Source organism: Hypanus sabinus, chromosome X1 (assembly GCF_030144855.1).
Source record: "Hypanus sabinus isolate sHypSab1 chromosome X1, sHypSab1.hap1, whole genome shotgun sequence".
In the NCBI taxonomy this organism is placed as follows: domain Eukaryota; kingdom Metazoa; phylum Chordata; class Chondrichthyes; order Myliobatiformes; family Dasyatidae; genus Hypanus; species Hypanus sabinus.
The window spans coordinates 13,434,017-13,460,948 of NC_082738.1; the positions used below are offsets into that span (position 1 = coordinate 13,434,017).

General features: G+C 42.5%; 1 protein-coding gene across 2 annotated transcripts in view; it reads right to left on the reverse strand.

The window, feature by feature from the left end:
• Nucleotides 1-26,932, reverse strand: part of cers5 (ceramide synthase 5) — a 123,442-nt gene that overhangs the window by 84,737 nt on the left and 11,773 nt on the right. For both annotated transcript variants that reach the window (XM_059955824.1, XM_059955825.1), the window contains exon 2: nucleotides 2,193-2,298. In XM_059955824.1, coding sequence (XP_059811807.1) covers nucleotides 2,193-2,298 — 106 coding nt within the window. The remainder of the gene's footprint in view (nucleotides 1-2,192; nucleotides 2,299-26,932) is intronic.

The window sequence follows — 26,932 nt, forward strand, 5'->3', positions numbered from 1 at the left end:
GCTTGTGTGGCACCTTGTCAAAGACCTTCTAGAAATCCAAGTACACAACATCAACCAGTTATCCTTTGTCTATCCTGCTTGTCATTTAAAGACTTCCAAGATTAGTCAGGCAAGATTTTCCCTTAAGGAAACCAGACTGATTACGGCCTATTTTATCTTGTGCCTCCATGTACCGAGACCTCATCCTTAATAATAGACTCCAACATTTTCCCAACCACAGAGGTCGGACTAACTGGCCTATAGTTTCCTTTCTTCCGTCTCTCTTCCTTCTTGAGAAGTGGAGTAACATTTGCACATTTCCAGTCTTCTAGAACCATTCCTGAATAGAGTGATTCTTGAAAGATCATTACTAATGTCTCCACAATCTCTTCAGCCATCTCTTTCAGAACCTTGGGGTGTACACCGTCTGGTCCAGATGGCTCATCTACCTTCAGATCTTTCAGTTTCCCAACAACCTTCTCTCTAGTTACGGTAACTTCACATATTTCATGACCCCTGAAACTTACAACATATTGCTAGTGTCTTTCACAGTGAAGACTGATGCAAAATACTTATTCAGTTTGTCCACCATTTTCTTGTCCCCCATTACTACCCCTCCAGCATCATTTTGCAGCAGTCCAATATCCACTCTCGCCTCTCTTTTACACTTTGTATCTGAAGAAACTTTTGGTAGCCTCTTATTGGCTAGTTTACTTTTGCATTCCATCTTTAACTTCTTAATGAGTTTTGATGCCTTCTATTGGATTTGAAAAGCTTCCCAATTCCCCAACTTCCCAATGATTTTTGCTCTATTATATGCTCTTTGGCTTTGACTTCTCACTAACCATGGTTGTGAGATCTTGCCTTTAGAATATTCCTGAAGGTCATACCCTTTAACATAGCACCTAACTCACTGAACTCCCTATGCAGAACGTCACGTCCTAGCTGCGTCATTGGCACCTGCATAGACCATGACTTCAGGCTGTTCATCCTCCCACTTAAGAATGATGAGACCTTTATCAAAGATATCCTGAACCCTGACAACCAGTAGGCAACATACCATTCAGGAATCTTGTTCTCACTCACAAAACCTCCTGTATGTTCCCCAAACTAACAAATCCCCTATCACCACAGCATGCTTATTCTCTCCCTCCACCCATTCCCTTCTGAGTCACAGAAGCAGACTCAGTGCCAGAGAACCAGACCCCTGTGATTTTCCTGTTAGGTCATTCCTCTTCTCCCCCCAGCAGTATATCAAGTGATATGCACAACACGCTGGAGGAACTCAGCGGGTTGGGCAGCATCCGTGGAAACAAATAGTTAACGTTTCAGGCAGAGACCCTTCGTCAGGACTGTCACCCAGTCTCCTGGGTCCTGCACCTTGGGTGTAACCATCTCTCTAGATATCTCCTATCTATCACCCCCCTCAGCCACCCAAATGATCCAGAATTCATTCAATTCCAGCTCCAACTTAACAGATTGTCAGAAGCTGCAGCTGGATGTACCTCTCTCAGCTGTAGTCATTGGGGAGACTGGAGATCTCCCTGCCTTCCCTCATCCAGCAAGAGGAGCATTCATTATCTTGCTTGAAATCTCTACCATCTCAGCTGATCAGATATAAAGGAGGGAAGAAAAAAAACTTGAGGTTTTCTTTTTTCTGCTTTCTCTGACTGAAGCCTTGAAGAGCTAAAGCCTCAAGATCACCACTGACAACAGCCACTGTGCTTGCTCTTGCCTTCCTTTAATTTGCTCTTGCTAATCAATTACAAAGGCCAATTGGTCACTAGTCAAAGCTTCTCCCCCCCCCCCCCGATGTACTGACCTGCTGCAGTCTTTTGTACTCAGGCAGTGGACCTGATTGAAGTCCCTTCCTCTCAAAACTACTGATGTCTGGATTGGCCATTGGTCAAAGCCCTTTTCCCAGTCAAATCCAGACATCCCTCATGCAGTGTGATTTGATTAATGCAAGCTGACATTTCACTCACATATTCAGAAAAGGAAGGCAGGAGATAAGCAAAAGCTGTAATATAGGACATCATCCTGCTGCTCAGAGCTACTGGAAGCCAGGGCAAAGTTATGATTAGCAAACATCTGGCAATCAACACCTACCTGATCAGAGCTGGGAAGCAAACAGGGCAAGGACGATATAAACAGACTTAAAACAAAAAGACAATAAAGCAAAAACCATAAAGTCTCACAAAAACAGCACCTACCTTTGTAATTGACGTAAAGACTTTCTCTAGAATAGCATTGGGCTGTGCTCTGCGTGGTCCATTTGCTTGGATTCTAAGGGTCAAGGCACATGGTTTGGCAATAAACCTGTTTGAATAAAACAAATATATATATATATATATAAATACACACATACATATACACACACATGCACTGGTTTATTCAAGCCATGTTTATTGTGAATTAAAGCTGCAAAAATTCAGGCATCTTGCTAATTCTTCAACAAACATCCAGATTACAAGATCAGGGTGGTGAGCCAAATGACCCATTTGTGCTATACAACTCTTCATCATAAGCAACATAATTGAATGATGCAAATACTTTGCTGAAGTTGATATTGAACAAGCCAGAAAATATGGCAGAATCAGTTCTTTATTCAGTTTCTCCCTGGAAATAAATTGAAAAACAACTCACTAAATGGGAAGCAATCAGTTAACTGTATGCAGTGCAGGAGAAAGAACAAAGCATTGACTAGCAAGGGAATAACCCCAAAAGGGATAAAAGAAAAATCTCCCAGTTCTAAAAATAGTGCAAAAAAACTGCGAGGAAGTGTGAAATTCAAAGTATTTCAGTGTTCAGAGACCATAGCCATCTTGTCGCATCTGATAGGGAGATCAGGAGTTACAGGCCATGACCAATTCTCCTTCCTTTTCACTTCATCTCCAGCCCCACCTCTGACCAAGCTTTGATTACTTGCTTCAATACCTCCTAATGCAACCTAGTGCCAAAATGTTTGTTCACTGCCCATGTTAATTAATTATTTTGAGGACAGTAGATCAATGAAAGCTGTTGCTTAATAATTGAAGCTGATTTGCCAACTCCCCCCCCCCCTCAAAAAAGTTTTATTAAAAAGATAATTAGGGCAATTGGTTCAGGCAAGTGCAGTGGTGGCATGATGCCAGAATATATCTTCACAAATCCGTTGTGTTCTACTTGGAAGCATGCAATGGCAATTTTACCAGTAAAACAACTGTATCTAGTCTAGTTTTAGCAATGAATAGGAAACTGGGTCTGTGCAAACTTGTTAGGAGTGGGTGACAGTCACAGAGCTTTGACAGCATCCTCACTTCATAGGCCTCGACTCCATGGTATTACTCAGCAGTGTTCTTTTCAACAGAATCACTTTTGAAGAGTTTCCAGTATCAAACAAAAGCTGCTTTATACAAAGACTGCATCATTTTATCAAAGTCCAAGCTTAAAATGCACTGAGTGGGTGTCATTACTATTGGTAACAACAACAAAGACAAATTTGTATTACACATGTGCACAAGACAGTCTGATCTCAATGCATTCATTAAAACAGCTGCACACTAGAATAATTAAGCATGGGATTGACAGCACAGAACAGGCCATTTGGCCCAAATAATCTATACTAATGCTTCCTCATGAACTTCCTACATCTATTCTTCTTCAGATCTTTATCTTCCACTTGAAGGTGCCATTTATTTCAACCATTTCTTGTGAGTTCCTCTGGATAAGTCTCTGCTGCATTCTCCATTTGGATTTATTAAATGGCCATCCTGCAGCAAGACTCATCTACTACCCAAGACCTATCCAATAAACTGATGGATGACCTGGTTGAGTTTGGGTTCTTGGAGGCAGGTATTCAGTAGGTGGAACAGTAACCACCTGTTAAACTGAAGCTCCATCTACTCTCTCATCACTGAAGATTGCAGAATATTAGTCAAAAAAAGGTGAGCAGAAAATACACTGCATTACAACAATGGCTATACTTAAAAAAAAGCACACTACATTATTGGTTTACACATTAACAGGACATTTAGCCCAACTAGTCCATTCTGGCTGTGAAGCATTTGAGATGTCGGGTGGTTGTGATCAGTGCAATAGAAATAAAAGTCTAGAAAAGTCAGGAATCAAATCAAAATAATCCAACGTGAAAGCAATTCATAGTGGGGGTTTAAAACATTCTTAGAAAATTGGAGTTGGGTTTAGGAACATAAAATGGAGGGGGTAGGCATGGTGGGCTTGCTCTCTCAGAGCCATGCAGATGTTGTGGAGTGGGTAGTCAGCCAGAAATGTGAACGTCACTCACAGAATTGGACAGCACTTGAGCATGAAGGAAAGGGGGAAAAAAGAGAAACTAAAAGGTATTCACCTGACCATAGTCCACCCCAAAGGATTTTTTTTAAAATAAACCCCCTCCACAAAAGAGCAAAATCACAAAATGAAGCGTCTTAAGTCTTATACTGGTTCCACCCCCTCCCAACTGAATGTTTAGCCCAATCCTGAAACACGCGCTTAATCATTATACCAAACAAATTAGCAAAAGCAGAAGGAATCAAATAGGAATTTCATAATAGCAACCAGGGATGTTTAACATTTCAAATATGAAGTTTTAAATTTAAAAATTGATTGCACAATCTGTTTCAAACTACACAGTTCCTTTTTAAAAGGTAAGTCAAGAGTGACCAGGGTGAAGATTTCAACATTCTATCTACTGGAGATTCTTTCCTCCCCTTTAAACTCCATTATCATAAACTCAAATTTTTCTTTTACAAGCAGTGTATTGTCACCAACCACCCATTATTGTACTGTACAAGTGTTCTTTAAAAAGGGTCAGCTTTCAACATGCTCAAAGAGAACAAGACAAAATGTCTGTAATTATAGTCCATTATCCCTTGCATTTGCACTATTCCTTCTCTAAATGCTTTTCTATCCTTTCCATAATCCAACATCCTGGTACACCCCAATTAGATATCCTATACAGAATTAATAATCATTTTGCTTTTTGTTAAATGGCCGTGGGCAAAAATTAAACCAAGAATTCATTTGCTTTATATGCCTGCAGATTGTTGGTTGCCTAAATGGCCTGTGCAGCTGCAACTATTACCCCTCTGGTCTGCTACCACCATTTCAAATTCATTTTGCAGACTTTATGCCCTGGAATCAGGAACTATTCAAGAGTGGTTTCAAAATGTGTCGTAACTCATGCTACAACATATGCATATCATGCAAGGAAGCGATCAAAAAGATACAGGTCATTCCAGACGGATAGCTATATCAGTGAGACATTATTGAAGGGCAGTCAGTGCCCACCAAACCAAATCCAATCATTGCTCTGTGGCACACTGCCAAGTTAAAGAGCTGTTAGCAAAATGTATCTGCTAACAAAAACGAGCAGCTGTCTAAACAATATAGGGATTGCTGGGATAAGCCAATGTCAGAATCAAAGAATAATTTCCCTTAGGAAAAGCACAGGTTCGCACATGCTGCACAAGACTGAATTTCTGAAATTGCAAACTCCAGTTTCAGTCGTGTGGTAAACAGGTTTGAGCTGCTGGAGGCCAAAGATCAGCTTCATGGGAGTATTTACATGCAAGGTTTACTTTTCCTTGTCACAAAACTTGCTGCACTCCAAATGAAGAAAACGTTCCCTGTCTGATACAGATTTATATTATAAGATGCATTCCTATCCAAACTGTTCTCCAAGGCTTAGAAAAAGCATTTTAAATTAGTGTCAAAGTGAACAAAAGCAATTATCTTTATTACAGTCTTCAATTTGAAATACCTTAAAATGTCGGCAGACATTTAAACTTTCAATACATACAATTTAGTACAGATCATAATCCATACTTACAAAAGCTAATGTTTTGGAATACCATTAACACGCTAATGTATCAGTACCCCAAGATTACTACCTTCATCAATACCCAACCACCTTGCCTATACATGCAATCTGGGCTTGATTTATGTTGCACTCATTGAATTCTCTGAGGAATTTACAAGTTTGATAATGGGCCAGCACTTGCTATCAGAATAACAGGGAGCTAATGGCACCTACTGGTATAACTGCAGCCAAGGGGTAAACGCCTGGTCAACAGTGACTATCCAAGAGTAATTTTCAGAATTGAGGCACTCCACCATCTCGCTGCCCACCTTACCACAACACTTGAACATTTGTAGTTGAGGTGCTTGTATGGTAGATGCAAACTCAAGTCGTCATAGAAAATTCAGAGGAAACAGTCAGTGACTAGATTTTTTTTGTGAACCAATAACTGCCACAGGGGGGAAAAAAATGATTACTAGGACATTCCCATTCCTTAAGGGAAAATTTTTTAAATAAATGTGACGTGATCACTCCTTTTGCCTTGATGCCTGATTAGCACAAGATTCACCCTCCTTCCCAATCATAAACCTCACTCAAATAAAGACACAGCCCACTGGATCACATAGGTGACTATGGTCACAGGTACATTAATTCACAACTGTGGAATCACTAGCAAGGCTGGCAGTTACTGTCTGCCTCAAAATAAATAAATCATTCTTACCAAGCCTGCTTTTTGTTCAAAAGGGATAGTTAAAATCGATCTAGATCTCGAGTGACTGGAGTCTCAAAAGGTGCACCAGGGAGAGCAGACTACCTTCTCTGCAGAACAGAAACAAATCTGGTTCACTGTGACGTACTGCAGTCCTGGACACAATACCACCAGCAAGAATTCTCCTCTTTCTATTAAAAGTACACAGTGCATGTTTCAAGAACCAAAAAAAAATCTAACTGGCAAAAAAAGGGAAGGAAAGCTGTGCTCATGAGTATATTCAAGACATATTATTGAAAATTAAAGGTATATGGGTCAGTGCAGCAAAGTGGTAAAAAAAATATCAGCCACTTTGAATGGCAGAGCAAGTAAGAAGGCTAAATAGTCTTATTAATGGCTCTTACATTCTCATTTTAAACCAATTGAACAAATTTACTTAAAATGCAGTTCACTTCATTAGCATATGGGAGTTAACAATTAGAAAGGCAAATACAATGCTGATCTCATTGCAGAAAGGGATTGTGCATAAGTGTAAGAAAAATGTTTTGTTGCAATGAAGGCTATAGACAAGATAGACAAGTTGGTCCAACCTACCCAGATCACTCCATAGAACTGTGCATTCTAAAGCCCTGGAATCATCCTTGTAAATCTACTATGCACTGTCTCATACCATCATATCTTTGTGATGTTGTGACTACAACAGTGGTTTCATCTAATTGTGGCTTGGCAGGTGTTTCATACAGCTCCAGCATGACCTCCCTGCATTTGTACTGCTTGCCTTAGCTGACTGGAAGTTTTCAATGCATCTTTCCAGATGTCCTATTTGCTCAATCCACTAGAAACCAATTCTTGAAAGGCAGACAAAACAGACATATGGGTTGCATCTATAGGAAGGGGGCTCAGATGCTAGATTTGTTGTAACCTTCTAAAAAAAAAGGCCAACATGAACTTTCTCATCTAGGACCTAACAAAGTGACAAAAAAAAAATCAAAACTCTTCCAGGTGGAGAAGGGACTGCTCACACACAGGGATCCAGTGTGATTCATAAGCAGACCGCTCAATATTCCACAGATGCAGCACTGCTAGTAGGCTTCACAACTTCAGCTATGCAAGTCTATTTTTCTAACTAAAAGAACTAATTTTACATCCAATGACACAAGCTGGAACACCATTGTTCAGTTTCCAAGATGTCACAGCACTGTACCTACATCAAACTCACTGGCCTATGAAGTTTCTAGAAATAAATGAAGCTTTCAATGGTTTATGTAAAAGCTGCACTTTGTTGGTGTACACACCAAATTCTCTAGCAAATAACTCCATCCAAGAAAGGTAATCATGGTGGTGGTAGTGGGGGTGGGGGATAGTGAAAGAAGCACTATTCTATCCTATTCCCAAGTGTGACAAGGTTCCCAGAAGTACATCACATTTGCTCATCTTTGTCTTCCTCATTGTTGAATTTCCTGTTGCTCCAAGCAAACAGCCACAACACATCTGAAAAGTACCAAAGGGAGCAATGCACTGTCAGAGGTGCAGCCCTTCACAGCATTCCAGAGTTGGTGAAAAAGGTTCCATGACACTGAGGCTCTATCTGGTAAGTTCACACAACTTGAGTGGGAAAAAAAGAGCAAACAATACTTTGGCAATTAAAGTTGCAAACTTGAGTTTGGAACACTAATTTCAATGATGAACAGGGCTGACAGTGTACTAAAGAGAACCTTATATAGATTTAAAACTACATGCTTGTCAAAATACCATTAGGGAGTTTCAAGCATCCTCACCTCTGTGTAAGTTTCCATGAGTAAGGAGGCAAAATTTAAAATTACACAACATCCACCACAGACCTAGTGATGCACTGATCAGTAACTCAGCACAGACAAGAATCACACCACAGTTCTTTGGCCTCCACAGTCTGATTATAGACTAGAAACTGAGCAATTTAGAGAAAGAAAACAATCCATTGATTCCAAAGCAGAGCTTTTCCTCAGCTTAAGACAATAGAACCACTCCAGACAATATTTGTCATGCTGAACCAGTCATAGTTCTTGGAAGAGCTTAATTATATTAAAAATGGAAAGCAGCATTTACCATAACAATGCACCTTAAGGCCAAGCAAAAGATTATCCAACAGTTAAAAATAAAATTATATGTGGCAACCACAGAAAACTGTGGTTAGCATGACACTTTACAGCAATCAGAATTCAATTCCCATTGGTTTCTGCAAGGAGTCCAAGTTCACCCTGTGACCACGTGGGTTTCCTGCAGGTGCTCTGGTTTACTCCCACATTTCCAAAGACATCCAGAAGCATGGCAATACTTTGAGCTATATTCAGCAGTCATAGAGAAGGACAGCACAAAAACTGGCCCTTCAGCTCATACAGTCCACACTGAAACATTTAAACTGCCTACTCCATCATCCTGCACTGGGACCACAGCCCTCCATACCCCTGCCATCCATATACCTATCAAGCTTCTCTTAACTGTTGAATTTGAGCTTGCATGCATCACTTGCACTGGCAGCTCATTCCACACTCACCACCCTCTGAATGAAGACATTTCCCCTCAGGTTCCCCTTAAATTATGACCTCAAGTTGTAGTTAAACCCAACCTCTGGAAAAAGCCTGCATTTACTCTATCTATACCCATCATAATAATAGTTGGAGGTGTTGTGGATAGTGTGGAGGGCTGTCAGAGGTTACAACGGGACATTGATAGGATGTAAAACTGGGCTGAGAAGTGGCAGATGGCATTCAACCCAGATAAGTGTGAGATGGTTCATTTTGGTAGGTCAAATATGATGGCACAATTTAGTATTAATGACTCTTGGCAGTGTGGAGGATCAGAGAGATCTTGGGGTCAGAGTTCATAGGACACTCAAAGCTGCTGTACAGGTTGACTCTGGTTAAGGCTGCATACGGTACATTGGCTTTTATTAACCATGGGATTGAGTTCAAGAGCCAAGAGGTAATGTTACAGCTCTATAGGACCCTGGTGAGACCCCACTTGGAGTACTGTGTTCAGTTCTGGTTACCTCACTACAGGAAGGATGTAGAAAGGATGCAGAGGAGATTTACAAGGACGTTGCCTAGATTGGAGAGCATACCTTACAAGAATAGGTTGAGTGAACTCAGCCTTTTCTCCTTGGAGCAATGAAGGATGAGAGGTGACCTGATAGAGGTGTACAAGATGATGAGAGGCATTGATTGTGTGGATAGTCAGAGGCTTCCCCCACCACCCCCTCAAGGCTGAAATGGCTAACACAAGAGGGCAGAGTTTTAAGGTGCTTGGAAGTAGGTACAGAGGGGATGTGAGGGGCAAGTTTTAAAAAAAAAGTGGTGAGTGTGTGGAATGGGCTGCCGGCAACTGTGGTGGAGGCAGATACAATAGGGTCTTTTAAAAGGCTCCCGGATAGGTACATGGAGCTTAGAAAAATAGAGGGCTATGGGTAACCCTAGGTAATTTCTGAAGTAAGTACATGTTTAGCACAGCTTTGTGGGTTGAAGGGCCTATATTGTGCTGTAGGTTTTCTATGTTCTGTTCAATCTTTTCTTATAACCCAAGACCCAGTAACATCCTTGTAAATTTTCTCTGTACTCTTTCAACCTTACTTACATCTTTCCTGTAGATAGGTGACCAAAACTGCACACAATATTCCAAATTAGACCACACTAATGTCTTGTACAACTTCAACATAACATCCCATCTCCTGTACTCAATACTTTGATCGATAAAGACCATTGTGTCAAAAGCTTTCTTTACAACCCCATCTACCTGTAATGCCAATTTCACTGAATTATGAACCTGTATTCATTGCCACATCCGTACTGTGCTGTAGCTCCTCAGAGAGCGTGTTAAGGAACTGGAGCTGTAGCTCAATGAGCTTCAGCTCATACAGGAGACTTAAGAAGTGATAGATAAGAGCTACAGAGAAGTAGTCACCTCTAAATTGCAGGAAACATAACTGGGTGACTGTCAGGAGAATCAGGAGAAGAAAGTGAAATGGGCTGCCAGGACAGAGTACCCCTGTGGCCATTCCCCTTGATAATAAGTACCATTGAGGGATCACCCACCAGCTGGGGAGCCACTGTTAGAAGATTCCATAGCCAGAGGAATAAAGAGATGCTGTGGATGCAACAAAAGACACCCAGATGGTACATCATCTTCCAGGTGCCAGGGTCAGGTCCATGATATTCTAAGGGGGAGGGTGAACAGTCAGAAGTCTTGGTACATATTGGCACCAATGAGATGGATAGGAAAGGTGAAGAGTTCCTGAAGAGAAATTTCAGGGAGCTAGTTAGAAAGCTGAAAAGCAGGACCTCTAAAGTAGTAATCTCTGGATTGCTGCCTGTATCACATGCTAGTGAGGGCAAGATTAGGATGATTTGGCTAAGGAATTGGTGCAAGGAGCAGGGTTTCAGATTTCTGGATCACTGGGATCTCTTCTGGGGAAGGTATGGCATAAGTGGATGTAGTGTACCTCGATTTTCAGAAGGCATTTGATAAGGTCCCACATAGGAGATTGGTGGGTAAAATCAAAGCTCAGGGCATTGAGGGGGGGGAAGACATTAACCTGGATAGAAAACTGGTTGGCAGATAGAAAGCAAAGGGTAGCGGTGAATGGGTGTTTCTTGGAATGGCAGGTGGTGACTAGTGGGGTGCCACAGAGCTCGGTATTGGGACCACAGCTGTTTACAATTTACATCAACGATTTAGATGAAGGCATTGAGAATAACATCAGCAAGTTTGCTGATGATACTAAGCTGGGTGGCAGTGTGACATATGATGAGGATGTTAGGAGAATTCAGGGCGACTTGGATAGGCTGGGGGAGTGGGCAGATACTTGGCAGATGATGTTTAATGTGAATAAGTGTGAGGTTATCCACTTTGGGAGTAAGAACAGGAAGGCAGATTATTATCTGAACGGTGTAGAGTTAGGTAAGGGAGAAATACAAAGAGATCTAGGAGTACTTGTTCATCAGTCACTGAAGGTGAATGAGCAAGTGCAGCAGGCAGCGAAGAAGGCTAATGGAATGTTGGCCTTTATTACAAAGGGAATTGAGTACAAGAGCAAGGAAATCCTCTTGCATTTGTACAGGACCCTGGTGAGACCACACCTGGAGTATTGTGTACAGTTTTGATCTCCAGGGTTAAGGAAGGACATCCTGGCTATAGAGGAAGTGCAGCGTAGATTCACGAAGTTTATTCCTGGGATGTCTGGACTGTCTTACACAGAGAGGTTAGAGAGACTGGGCTTGTACATGCTGGAATTAAGGAGATTGAAAGGGGATCTGATTGAAACATATAAGATTATTAAGGGATTGGACAAGATAGAGGCAGGAAATATGTTCCAGATGCTGGGAGAGTCCAGTACCAGAGGGCATGGTTTGAAAATAAGGGGTAGGTAATTTAGGACAGGGTTAAGGAAAAACACTACTTCTCCCAGAGAGTTGTGGGGGATCTGGAATGCACTGCCTCGGAAGGTAGTAGAGGCCAATTCTCTGGATGCTTTCAAGAAGGAGCTAGATAGGTATCTTATGGATAGGGGACTCAAGGGATTTGGGGACAAGGCAGGAACCGGGTATATCAACCATGATGATCAGCCATGATCTCAGAATGGTGGTGCAGGCTCGAAGGGCCGAATGGTCTACTTCTGCATCTATTGTCTATATACAGAAGGGACAGACTACACCTGAACCCAAGGGAAACCAATATACTTGTGGGCAGGTTTGCAAGAGCTGTTCAGGAGGGTTAAAATTGATTTGCCGGGGGGGGGGGGGGGGGGGGAGATAGGAACTGGAGTGATAGAGCTGGGGATAGGCAGTTGTTTTATAAACAGAGGCAATGGGTAGTGTGGAGAGGCTGCTGATAGGGCAAAGGACAAAACTGCAAATAAAATGCAACAAGCCGTAATATAAAAAGGGGGGTCAAAATCAAAAAGGGTGCTATAGTTGCAAGAAAAAAAATTGTGAACCTTTGAAATTACCTTGTTTTCTGAATTACTCAAAGTACGGTCTGATCTTCATCCAAGTTACATTTTCAACTAATACAGAAAAACAGGTAATTCAAAGGGTTCACAAACTTTTTCTTGCAACTGCATATTTGAATGCATGCAGTACACTGAATACGGTAGATGAACTTGTAGCACAGTTAAGAGATTGGCAGGTATGACATTGGGCATCACCAAATTGCTGCTGAAAGATTATAGCTGGGAACTTAACATCCAGGGATACACACTTTATTGAAAGGACAGGCTTGGTAGGTAGAGGGGGTGGGGGTGGCTGTTCGCAAAAAAAAAACAAACAAAAAATCAAATCCTTAGAAAGGGGTGACATAGGATCAGGTATAGAATCATTGTGGGTAGAATTAAGAAACTGCAAGGTAAAAAGATCCTAATGGGAGTTGTATTACAGACTTCCGAACAGTAGCCAAAAAATTTGGGCTACAAATTACAGAAAGAGATAGAAAAGCATGTCAAAGGGCAATGTTACGACAGTCGATGGGGATTTCAATATGTAGACTGATTAGGGGGGGGGGGGGGGGAAATCAGATTGGTGCTGGATTCCAAGAGGGGGAATTTCTAGAATGCCTACGAGATGGGTTTTTAAAGAGCAGCTTGTGGTTGAACGCACTAGGGGATCAGCTATTCTGTATTGGGTGTTGTGCAATGAACCGGAATTAGAGAGCTTAAGGTAAAAGAACCGTTAGGAAGCAATGATCATAATGACAGTCTTCACTCTGCAATTTCAGAAGAAGCTATAGTCATTATTGACAATAGACTATATCTCTATCATTATTACAGTGGACTAAAATGAATTACAGAGGCACTAGAGAGAAGCTGGCCAAAATCGATCGGAAGGGGACACGAGCAGGGATGACAACAGAGAAGTAATGGTTGGGATTGTAAAGCTGCGTGAGTGTGGGTGATGTCAGTGGCGAGCGCGAGCTTTAAAAAGCGGCCCACTTTCAGGAGCAGGCAGTGGAGTGCGCAGAAGCAGAGTGCTGGGCTTTGGCTCAGCGGGCTTCGGCGCAAATCAGTGAGCCTGAGTACGTGCTTTTCATTTATTCTGACTAATCTGGGATCAGGTAATGGGGGAGACAGTTAGAGCAGTGGTGTGCTCCGTATGCAGTATGTGGGAGGTCAGGGTTAACACCGTTGTCCCTGATGACCACACCTGCAATAGGTGCATCCAGCTGCAGCTCCTATCAGACCGAGTTAGGAAATTGGAGCAGGAGCTGGATGAACTACGGATCATTCAGAGGCAAAGATAGATAAGAGTTATTGGGAGGTAGTCACACCGAAAAGACAGGAGGTAGGCAAATGGGTGACAGTCAAGAGAGGCAGGGGGAGCAGACAGAGAGAAGAGCACCCCTGTGGCCGTTCCCATCAAAAATAAGTATACCGTTTTGGATACTGTTGGTGGGGATGACCTACCAGGAACAAGCTGCAGTAGTCCTGTCTCTGGCACTGAGGTTGGACCGTCGACTAGGAAGGGGAGGAGGGAAGAGAAGAGAGCGGTAGTGATAGGGGATTCTATAGTCAGTGGGGCAGATAGGAGATTTTGTGGGGAAGATCGGGAGTCTCGGATGGTATGTTGCTTCCCTGGTGCCAGGGTCCGAGATATCTCAGGAAGGCAGATTGAGTACAAGAGCAAGGAAATCCTCTTGCATTTGTACAGAGCCCTGGTGAGACCACACCTGGAGTATTGTGTACAATTTTGGTCTCCAGGGTTAAGGAAGGACATCCTGGCTGTAGAGGAAGTGCAGCGAGGTTAATTCCTGGGAAGTCTGGACTGTCTTACGCAGAGAGGTTAGAGAGACTGGGCTTGTACATGTTGGAATTAAGGAGATTGAGAGGGGATCTGATTGCAACATATAAGATTATTAAGGGATTGGACAAGATAGAGGCAGGAAATATGTTCCAGATGCTGGGAGAGTCCAGTACCAGAGGGCATGGTTTGAGAATAAGGGGTAGGTCATTTAGGACCGAGTTAAGAAAAAATTTCTTCTCCCAGAGAGTTGTGGGGGTCTGGAATGCACTGCCTCGGAAAGCAGTGGAGGCCAATTCTCTGGATGCTTTCAAGAAGGAGCTAGATAGGTATCTTATGGATAGGGGAATCAAGGGATATGGGGACAAGGCAGGAACCGGGTATTGATAGTAAATGCTCAGCCATGATCTCAAAATGGCGGTGCAGGCTCAAAGGGCCGAATGGTCTACTTCTGCACCTACTGTCTATGGATTTCTAGGAGTAATTCGGAAGGCCCAGGATACACACAACCCAGAGAAATGGTACTCTAAAAGGCAGGATGACAACCATGGCTGACAAGGGAAGTCAAAGCCAACATAAAAGCCAAAGGGGGGCAGATAACAGAGCAAAGATTAATGAGGAGTTAAGATGATTAGGAAGCCTTTAAAAACCAACAGAAGGGAACTACAAAAGTCAAAAGGGGCTAAAAGATGTAATATGAAGGTAAGCTAGCCAATAATTTTAAAGAGGATACCAAATGTTTCTTCATATATACCACTAGAAGATGATGCTGGACGGGTGGTAATGGGGTGGGGGGGGGGGGAGAAGAAGGAAAAACAAGGAAATGGCTGATGACCTGAATAAGTATTTGCATCAGTCTTCACTGTGAAAGACACTAGCAGTATGCCAGAAGTTCAGAAGCGTCAGGGGTCATAAGAGTATGAAGTTACCATTACTAGGGAGAAGATGCTTGGGAAACTGAAAAGTCTGAAGCTAGATAAATATTACCTGGACCAAAACGGTCTACACCCCAGGGTTCTGAAAGAAGACTGTGGAGGCATTAATGATCTTTCAAATATCAATAAATTCTGGCATGGTTCCAGAAAACTGGAAAATTGCAAAAGTCACTCCACTCTTCAAGAAGGGAGAGGCAGAAGAAAGGAAATTATAGGCCAGTTAGTCTGATCTCAGTGATTGGGAAGATGTTGGAGTCAATCGTTAAGGATGAGGTTTTGGGTACTCAGAGGCACGTACTAAAATAGGCTGTAGTCAGCGTGGTTTATTAAGGGGAAATCTTGCCTGACAAATCTTCTGGAATTCTTTCAAGAAATAACAAGCAGGATAAACAAAAGAGAATCAGTTGATGTTGTGTACTTAGATTTTTGGAAGGCTTTTGACAAGGTGCCACATCAGGCTACTCAACAAGTTAAGATCCCATGGTATTACAGAAAGATATTAGCATGGATAGAGCACTGGCTGATGGGCAGGAGGCAATGTGTGGGAATAAAGGGAGCTTTCCCTGATTGGCTGCCAGTGACTAGTGGTGTTCCATCGAGGTCTGTTTGGGACTGATTTGTTTTACATCGTCAATGATTTGGACAGAATTGATAACAGTGTTGTATGCAAATTTGGCCACAAAGATAGGTGAAGGGGCAGATAGTGTTGAGGAGGTAGAGAGTCTACAGAAGGACAGATGAGGAGAATAGGCAAAGTGGCACAGAAGCCTCATGTAGTATTGCAGGCAATTCTGGGCCCTTATCTAACAACGAACATTGGAGAGGGTTCAAAGGAAGTTTACAAAAGTGATTCTGGGACTGAAAGGCTCATCATACAAAGAGCATTTGATGGCTCTGGGCTGTAATCACTGGAATTCAGAAGAATGGGGTAGGGGAGAGGGGGAAGACATCTCATTGAAGCCTATTGAATGCTGAAAGGTCTCAGACTGGATGTGGAGAGGATGTTTCCTGTGGTGGGGGGAGTCCAAGACCAGAGGACGCAGCCTCAGAATAGAAGGGCATCCCTTTAGAACAGATGAGGAGGAATTTATTTAGCCAGAGCGTGGTGAACCTATGGAATTCTTTGCCACAGGCAGCTGAGGAGGCAAAGTCTGTATGCATATTTAAGGCAGGGGTTAATAGATTCTGATTGGTCAGGGCATGAAGGGATATAGGGAGAAGGCAGGAGATTGTGGCCGGGAGGAAAATTGGATCAGCCATGATGAAATGGTAGAGCAGACTTGATGGAGCAAATGGCATAATTCTGCTCCCACATTTTATGGTCTAATCCAATTTACTATCTCATCTTGACGCCCAAGTGACTGAACTTGTATCCAACCTCCTGCATGGGACCTTGTCAAATGCCTTAAAGTCCATGTAGGCAACTTCCACTGTGTTGTCTCCATCAACTTTCCTGCTAACTTCCCTGAAAAAGTAAGATTAGCTAGATATGATCTATCACACAAAGCCATGCCAAATATCACCAAATCCATCCATGCCTATCCAAATACTTGTATCCCTTAGCCTACCTTCCAGCAACTTCCCCACTACCGGCGTCAGGCTCATCAGCCTATAATATACACGTTTATTTTTAAACAGCCTTTTTAAAACAGCGGAATATTATTAGCCATCCTCCAATCACCCAGTACCTCACCTGTCATCATGGATGATTTAAATATCTCTGATTGGGCCCCTGCAAATTCTGCACTCGTCCCCCACAGGGTCCGAGGGAATACGGAATACCTTATCAGGCCCTGGGGATTTAGCCTCCCTAATTTGCCTCAAGACAGAAAACACTTCCTCCTCTAATCTGAATAGGGTCAATGACCTCACAGCTGCTTTGACTCACTTCTATATACTCTGTGCCCATTTCCCCAAGTAAACACAGGTGCAAAAAAAAACCATTTAAGATCTCCCCCATCTCCATTTTTTCTTAACCAGGGCCTCATTATCTCCTGAAAACCAAGGTTCCCTGCACTTATTATCTTTACCTTTTATTCTGACAGGCTCATGCAAGCTTTGCACAAAATTTCACTTTTGAAGAGCTCCCACTTACCAAGTAAACCTCTGCCAGAAAATAGCCTGTCCCAATCCACTCTTGCCAGAACCTTTCAGATACCATCAAAATTGGCCTTTTTCCAATTTAGATTCTCAACCCAAGGACCAGACCCATATTTTCCCCCATATTTACTCTGAATCTAATGGCATTACGATCACTAAATGTAAAGTGTTGCACACAAACTTTGTCAACAGCCCAGTCTCATTCCCTAATAGCAGATCAAATTTCACATGCTCCTTTGTTGGGACTTCTACATACTGATTAAGGAAACTTTTCTGATCATTTTACAAACTCTATCCCATCTAGTCATTTTACAGCATGGGAGTCCCAGTCAATATGTAGAAAGTTAAAATCACCTACTATAACAACCTTATGTTTCTTACAACAATCTACGGTCTCACTACAACTTTGTTCCTTTAAATCCCAAAGACTGTTGGGTGGTCTATAATATAGACCATTAATGTGGTCATATCTTTCTCATCACCAGTTATACCCATAAAGCCTTACTGGATGAGTTTTCCCAATCTACCCTGACTGAACACTGCAGTGACAATCTCCCTGACTGGTAATGCCACCCCTCCCCCTTTAATCCTTCCCCCTGTTGTATCTAAATCAACAGAACCCCATAATATTGAGCTGACAACCCTGCTCCTCCTGCAACCAAGTCTCACTAATAGTTACAATATCACAATTCCAGGTGTTGATCAATGCCCAGAGCACATCTGCCTTTCCAACATACTTCTTGCATTGAAATATACGCAGCTGAGAACATTAGTTGCACCAAACTCAACCTTTAGAATGTTTGTCATTGATGTCAACAATGCAGTTCACTTCATGTTTTAATGTACGTGACAAATAAAGCTCACCTCTCATGTTAAATAAGACTGCTATTAATAAATTCATAATTTTAAAGAACAAATGATAAGTTTATCCCAATTATAAAGCAAAAGCTAAATACCAACAGTAAGTTCTATAACCCACCTGCCTTTTACCAATTCCTCACATACATAACCCACAAAATGATCAAAATAGATCTGAAAATTACGATTCAGAATTAATTATAGCAGCCTTAACATTTAACAGCTGCACAAATCCAGACCAGAACTGCTTTATAGGCCCCCCCCCCCCCATATCATATGGTTAGCCAGATAAAGTGCAAGCTGAAACCAGAAGCAGTCAGTGTTTTCATTGGAATCACAGACATTAGATTCAGTGTTATTATTTTTTGGGGGGGGGTGGGGGGGAAGAAGAGGCAGAAGAATGTACAAAAGGTTGATTTTTTAAAAATTCATTACAGGATTTGGGGCAAGACTAGCTACTCACAAGGTCAGTATTTTATTTCCAAGGTCCACAGTGTGGTATTCCTATGCACTTGCTGACCTCTACCACCCAAAAAGAGGTGCTAGGTGAGTAACTGTAATGCATTTGTGATGGTTGACCCTGCAGCCACTATGTGCTGGTGCTAGAGGGAGTAAAGGTTTATGAAGGAGGAACCAATCAAGTATACTGCCACATCCTGAATATATAGCATTGACCTTCGAGTGTTATTGGAGCAGCACTCATTTAGGGTGGTAGAGAATATTGCATCATGCTTCTGACTTGCGCCTTATAGATGGCTGAAAGGCCTTGGGGTCTCTGGAGGAGACTCGCTTATTACAAAACACCCAGCTGGTCCATTGACTTTCTACCTAATGGTGGCCTGCCAAGATGTTGATAGTGGTGACTTTTGATGGCAATACCATTAAATATCAAAAGGTATGTGGTCAGAGTCTCTCTCGCTGGAAATAATCTGCACGTGGCACTTGCAGGTGATACTTGCCATATCCACCTATGCCAGAAACATTGTTCAGGCCTTGGAAATTGTCTCAAGCCAAACACTCTGGACTTGAAAGAACAGTTGGGCTGCAACAGGCCATCTAAGCCCCTACCCCACTCCAACTTTCTAAGTCAGGATGATTTGTTTAGCATTACTGTCTACAACCTTTGTTCTTGATCAGCATTTGGCATCAGTCATGATGAAGCAGTCAAATGTGATCAGACCTAGGTCACTACCTAGAGGCACTTGTGATATCCTGCAGCTGGGATGATTGGCTTCCAACAACCTAAACCGTCTTCCTTTGAGAGAGCTTAACATCAGATTCCAGACCACGAATGTTTGTCCCAGACGGGCAATCACAATCTTGTTCCCCTGCCAAACAGCACGGGAAATCTGTACACCAAGGATCTCATTAGGATCTGGCCCAGCTCCTGGCTTGTGATCATAGCCAATAGGAACCAAAGATTTAAAATTGAACCTTTGGCCAAAATCATGACCATGACTTTGGTAGCGCTGACAATAACCACACCCAAGTGACTTATCAGTGTATAATGTAACCTTATTTACACCTGCTTTCTTTGATGTAACTAACAGCAGCTTTATCAGATCACTCAAAATACCAGAGCTGGACAAAAGATGTTTAAAAAGCCATAAAAAGGTATGTGTGTTCTTCACCCCTCAAGTACACAAAATCAGGGTCAAGCTTGTGCTGAACTGGACCCTGACAATTGGTTTTAAATGTTGAAAATTTGGCAAACACTTTTCCAGCAGAGGGTCTTGCAAATCTTTCCCAATTCTTAGTAATTAGACATACCAACCCATGGTTAAGCCAGAAAATTGCATTCCACAGAACTGACAGGGTGAATTGCCTCCTTCTGCAATGCAATCTTTGTAAAGCTGGAAAAAGTTACAAGAAGAGGGTTGCCAGTTTGCAAACATTTCATAGCAACCAGAATTTTAAACTTACTTCGACATACAAGCAGACTAGTTTAAATCTAGTCCAGGCAAGGTTGAACAATCTCCCAGGGTTGCAAAGTCAGCCTGTAAATTCTCTGCATGTGCCAATCCCATTTGTAAATTAAAAAGGCCTCTCCCCCCCACCTACATAATACCTCTTAAAATTCAAAACTTATGAAGTGCCAAACTATTGTTAAAGCCAGTTTCCATCCAACTGTCAAAAGAAAAAAAAAACAACTAGATTTCCTTTTCTTTTGGACTTGAAACTACAACAAGGAGCAGGAAGAATCAACCCAATTTCTACTACTTCCATAAACCACACACTTTGGTCCTCCAGCTTTCATTCCAAAGTACATTGTAAAGGCCAATATTTCAAGGAACAGGCCAGACATTATAAAAGCTTGACGCTTACTTCCTAACACATGCAAGAACCCACTTCTGGAAATAGCAACTAGAAGACTTCGAAATGTTGCTGTTTAAGTCACCTTCCCACATTGGCTGAAAAGCCAACTACATTTTGTTTAAAATATATATAGCACTTGTAGTGAAGTCATCCACACAAGATCCAAACAGATTTAGGAAAAAGATTCAAATATACTGCACTTCTCACAAACACTGCCCACCCCACAAGAATTTAGCTCTGATAGGAGGGTTCACCGGAAAATCTTCCATCCACCAGATTTCTCCAAGTCACCCCGAACATTGGAGAAACTTCAGACTTGAATAAATTACTGCTTCAGTTTGACATTACTGTCTTCTGGGCTCAGTCTGATTAGGCCTGTCACAATCCAGTCCCCAGCACAAAGTCACCCAGCATCAACAATCTCTTAAAATAAAGCCTAAGCAGCATAGGGATCAGAACTGGCAAAATGGAACCATGGAGAAGAGCAACAAAGGTGGTACTCCCACAATACAACTTCCTCTTTGGTTTATAAACAAAAACCAGTGAAAGATGCCAGTCAAAAGTACTGAAACAAGACAAAAAAAAAACCCAGTTGGGCTGCAGTCCTTTATGGTTCAGAGGAAGGTTTATACTGCATTAAATTTTCATGAAGGTAGTATGACACTTTAAAGAGCTTTTCCATGACATGGCTCCTACACTTACAGGTACTGAGCAGAATTATTTCATGGACTGCCATGCAAAGCAGAAGCCAAATAACTAGAGAACACAACGTTTTGAACTTGGAGAGCAAAAAAAAACCACTTCACTCTGTCCATAGGTAGAAGAGGAGAGCACATCTTATTCAGCTACTCCTTAGCTTTGCCCTGGAGAGCACAAATAATGCAGCTCCTCAGAGCAATGGCAGAGAACTATTCTCAAGAGGTTCCTGCAGAATGACACAAAACTGCCAGTGGCAAATCTGGCAGAAACTTTCACCTGTTGCAGTGTCAGAAAGCAGACCAAAAACCTTTGAGACAGTACCTCATGTGCTGCTTTACTTTGTCTAACTACCATTTAAATTTTTGGCCCTAGTTAAGCTTAAACTAGAAAACTCTTAATTCTGCTGAGTGGTCCAGAAGCACTGAACATACTCGATGGGGCACTCAGTGAAAGGAATCCAGTGTTTGAGGAATTGAGGATATTAAAAATATAATTTTGAACCCATGTAACCTCTGGCTAAAAGAATAATTGGGACTGAATAGGAATTTTTGAACTGAAGTAAGCTCGGTCTTCAGCAGTTAGCTAAAACGGGCTCATTACCAGTTCTCCTTGGTTTGCAAAGAAACATTGAGAGTTTGATGACATTCTACACTCATTGGAGTAGGGGAAGGAGGACTCACCAGTAAGGACAGGAATGAACATCCATCTGAAATCAAGACAGGGCCTAGCAAAGGGAAAAACTGATAAGGACTAGACAGCACATCCATCTGTGATTAAGCCTTGATCTAGCAGGCTCTCACCTGTAACTAAGTTTCTCACCAACAGACTTGGTGGGCATACCAGTTCAAATGACATCTTGCAACAGTAATATGGGGCTTACTATGTGTAAATATACAGCTGTAACTGGAGAGAGTGGGCCCACTTGTTGGATGGTGGCAGTACTTACAACTTACAGTACTTCCCTTTGACAACCGGGTCTCAAACTCGGGCAGGAGGGTGTGCAATAAACTGATAAGAAGCTGGTCTCCCAAGTTTTATTCGGATTCAGATTCTTTTAACCACAGAAGGAAGCCAGATGGAAGCTGACCAGTACAAGGTTAGATCTGTATCCAGACCAGGGTGATTTGTTTGGTATTGCCCATGTGCCCTCTGTTATTCATCAATATTTGGCATTTCATCCTCAGACAGACAAGTAACATTGAAGTTGTTACATTTGCAGTAATGGAGGGGCATGCTTCAGTTAAAACAGTCTTCCGGCTCACAACTGAGTTAAATATCAACATTTATACCCAAACAGACCTCCAAGATGAAGCTATAAAATTCAGTTGCACTTCTTTTGGAGGTTCTTTTTCCAATACCCTATGAAGAGCAGAACATAGTAGTTACAGAACAGGAAGCATTTATTTCAATCCAGTACTGGGTTTCATCTCTAAGTCGTTTTCTTCCTTCCTCTCAACCTGCAAATGCTGCAACCTCAACAGAACAATAGTCAATTTTCCACAAGGTAGCACTGTGTTTGATGTGGCCACACAAGGACATCTCAAGCAGACAATACTGGACATCAAGATGGAGCTAGAGTTTTAGTCATTTTTCCTCTCCCTAAGCAATGCTGAGGCCAACAGAGTTATTGAGCAATAGCTGGGGGAAAATTGAACACAGGACCTTTAATTTTATCCACATGCTGGTACTAGAAGTGGTTACAATAAAAAAGTTAACCAAATATTCCCAACTTTACAATTACTACTACTCAAAGCAAATTACTAATAATCCAACTTTTTCCATATTTGAAGTTTTGACGACATTAGAACATAACTGTACAAGATATTGAAGAGACCACACTTGGAGTACTGGGCTCTGCTCTGGTCACCCAGCTTGTAGGAAGGATGTCATGAAACTGGAAAGGGTGCACAAAAGATTCACCAGGATGTTATTGGGACTGGAGGGCAAGTTACAAGGAGAAGCTGGATAGACTGACTTCTCCTTCCTAACCCCCCCCCCAAGAGTATAGAAGGCAGAAGGGTGACCAAATAGTGGTCAACAAGATCATGGGGGTGGGGGGCAGTGTAGTAAGGTGGATGCCTACTGTGCTGTCTTTACGACAGTTATTTAGTTTATAATATTTTTGCTTAGTAATTCATTCGATAGTGTTTTCTAGTTAGAATTAGAAGTGTTCAAAGTATATTCATTGAATGTAAAATATATCGGCATGCGATGACGTCACATCCGGTTTCGCCGCGTCTTGTGGGAAAATACCGGTTTGGAATTAACGCGAGGGTGGGGGCTCACCACGAGGCACACCTGAGCAGAAGTTGTTTTGCAGGCATGAGAAATCACAGTGAGAGCAACGCTGTAAGTTAATAGATAATCGATATATTGAACTAAGATGTTAATGCCGATCCTGTTAGAAGTAACGACGGTCGATAATGTTTATGCTTTCGTTAGTTAAAGAGTTGCGGATAGTTTGCATGGAAGTGTATTTAAAGTAGTCAATGGAGCAGGTAAACTCTCCCTGTATACTGCACCTTAGTGTAATGTAGTTATAGTCACCTTTACAAGTATTTACAATTGAAATGTGATATTAAGGAAGGAACAAATACTGTATCAATCTTGTATTGTTTTATCAACAGTTTTCACCATATGTTAATGTGAAGAGTGAACAGTAAATGGTTAATCTTACTGCGATCTGGTTCTCAATGACTGTGGTTTATCTCGACGTTGAATTCGACGTTATCAGTTACACGCGAAGGAGAACGTTACACCTACATTCTTTTTCCTGGAGAGTACTCAAACTTGAGGACTCAAGTTTAATCTGAAGAGGGGAAAGATAAAAAGAGGGGACCCAAGGAGTAACACAGAAGGTATGGTTATGTGGAATGAGCTGCCAGAGAAAATAGTGGAGGCAAGCATAATCATTCTGCTTAAAAGACATTTGGACAGGTGCATGGATGGGAAAGGTTTACAGGGATATGGGCCAAATGCAGCCAAGTTAGATAGACATTTTAGTCAGTGGGGCCAATGGGCCTACTTCCACACTGTGTAACTCTGACCATCACTGTTGTAGCACACAGAAGGAAAGCAATAGCAGATCCAAGACCAAACTGACCAGAAGATAATACAATTATAAATGCTATACAATTCAGTGTATCAGTCAGTGCCAGATATCCGGAAATAAAACAAGATCCAGAGCCCAACTCCAACACCATTTTGAGTGTGTCAGTGTTACCTTTGTGGCACTTGAGAAAGTTAGAGAAACTTACTAAGTGCCTAACCAAGATAAACCAACAAATGGTGTAAATGTTTCTAATATACAGGTCTCATCTTACTGAGATGCAGTAGATCAGTAAGGAAGCAATTATCTAGAATTTGTTAGTAAGACCAAGGAGAATTTAATCTGCCTCACCAATACAGCTGATAGCTACAGGAAGCATGGTCTGGTTAACTGGGCAGAAAAATGGCAAATCGTGTCAATCCAGAGGAGTGGGAGGTGATGAATTTGGAGAAGTGTAACAAGGCAAGGGAATATATGGTAAAATGTACAGATACTGAGAGGAGTGGATGAATCTCAAAGTGTAGGCTCCCTGTTATAGACAGCAGAACAAATCGATAAGCTCATGGTTTTTCAAAAAAAAAATTACATGGGATGCTTTCCTTTAAGTCAGCCAAGGCACAGAATAGAAGAGCAGGCTGATTATGACAGCACTGTAAACAATACTAGTTTGGCAGCAGCTGAAGGATTACATACCATTCTAGTCATCACATTCCAGTGCAGTCCTAACTCTATAGAGGCTGTGAAGGTATTGCTGAGTTTAGAGAGTAGTTACAAGGAAAGATTATTGCACAAAACAGCCCTAGCTCATCAAGGAGGCCGAGGAGACTTAAATGAGCTGTTTTAAATTCCAAGGATCTAGACAGAAGATGCATTTCCCTTAGCAGCAAGGTGATGAATCAGAGAGTGTAGTCAATTCTTCTGCAATTATCTTTAAGAGGAGAGATGAGGAAGCTTCTCCCCACCCAAAGAGTGGAGAAAGTCTACAACTCACTGCCTTAAAGGGTGGTGGAGGTAGAAGCTAGCCTCATTGGAACCGTACTTGAAGAACTAAACTGGAAGACACCTTGCAGCACTGCCATTAGACCAGGTAACCTTCACAACTGCCAAGACACAAGGAGCCAAATGGCTTCTTTCCGCATTATAAATGTTCTACAATCCTAGAATCTGGTAACATGTGGACAGGAAGAATTGCTTAGTGAAACGCCACAAGTTGCTGTACATTTTGGACTGCTGAAGTGCAGAAATCGCCTTTGCCCACAACCTCCCAGCTAGTAAAGAAATAGTTCAGCAAACACTAATGCAATTTGCTGTAGCATCAGGGCTACATATTTGTTTTTCAAAAAGAAATTTTACTACTTGCAATGTCATCTGTTCAGTTAACACATTGAACTATGGATTGTCATTCCTGCAGGTAGTTAGAGTGTTCCTATTCTTTAATCTTCAAATCCAATTCACTCAATTTTCTTCTCAGGTTGCTCATTCACCCTCAACCTTGGTTACAAAGGGTTTGTTTACCAATAATTATTTAGCAAGATATCAGATGATTCTTTATAAACACACACACTCAGTTTGGAAGTCTCCCCCCCCCCCAAAAAAACCACAAACAGCAAACCTCAAAGCCAATAAAGTTCAATCAAATTTGAGACTGGAAAATGCAAATTTAAAAAGAAATACTAGAAATAGTGGACCAATACAAAGTACAACTTCTTTTCTCTCAAAGTTCTGGTAGTCTTCAATTCAAAAGGTTAACTGTTTCTTTGGGCAGATACTGCCTGACCTGCTGAGCGTTCCAACATCCCCCTCATTTAACAAAATAACCTCCCTGCTTCTATATCTCAGCAGTGTCATAGGCAACATTCAAGCATCAATGCCAGGAATGGAGGGGGGGGGAATGGAGGGGGGGGGAATGGAGGGGGGGGGAATGGAGGGGGGGGGAATGGAGGGGGGGGGAATGGAGGGGGGGGGAATGGAGGGGGGGGGAATGGAGGGGGGGGGAATGGAGGGGGGGGGAATGGAGGGGGGGGGAATGGAGGGGGGGGGAATGGAGGGGGGGGAATGGAGGGGGGGGAATGGAGGGGGGGGAATGGAGGGGGGGGAATGGAGGGGGGGGAATGGAGGGGGGGGAATGGAGGGGGGGGAATGGAGGGGGGGGAATGGAGGGGGGGGAATGGAGGGGGGGGAATGGAGGGGGGGGAATGGAGGGGGGGGAATGGAGGGGGGGGAATGGAGGGGGGGGAATGGAGGGGGGGAATGGAGGGGGGGGAATGGAGGGGGGGGAATGGAGGGGGGGGAATGGAGGGGGGGGAATGGAGGGGGGGGAATGGAGGGGGGGGAATGGAGGGGGGGGAATGGAGGGGGGGGAATGGAGGGGGGGGAATGGAGGGGGGGGAATGGAGGGGGGGGAATGGAGGGGGGGGAATGGAGGGGGGGGAATGGAGGGGGGGGAATGGAGGGGGGGGAATGGAGGGGGGGGAATGGAGGGGGGGGAATGGAGGGGGGGGAATGGAGGGGGGGGAATGAAGAAAAATCAAAAATTGAAATACACAATATATTAAATAAAAGAAATAACTGTATTGATATACTACTCTCAACCATCAGGTCATCCTAAAGAGCTTTATAAGTGCAGGAAGCAGCAATCAATTTGCATCCATTAAGTTCCCAAGCACAGAAAACAAAAATATTCTGATTTGCTGGGTGAAAGATAAACATTATCCCCAGGATATC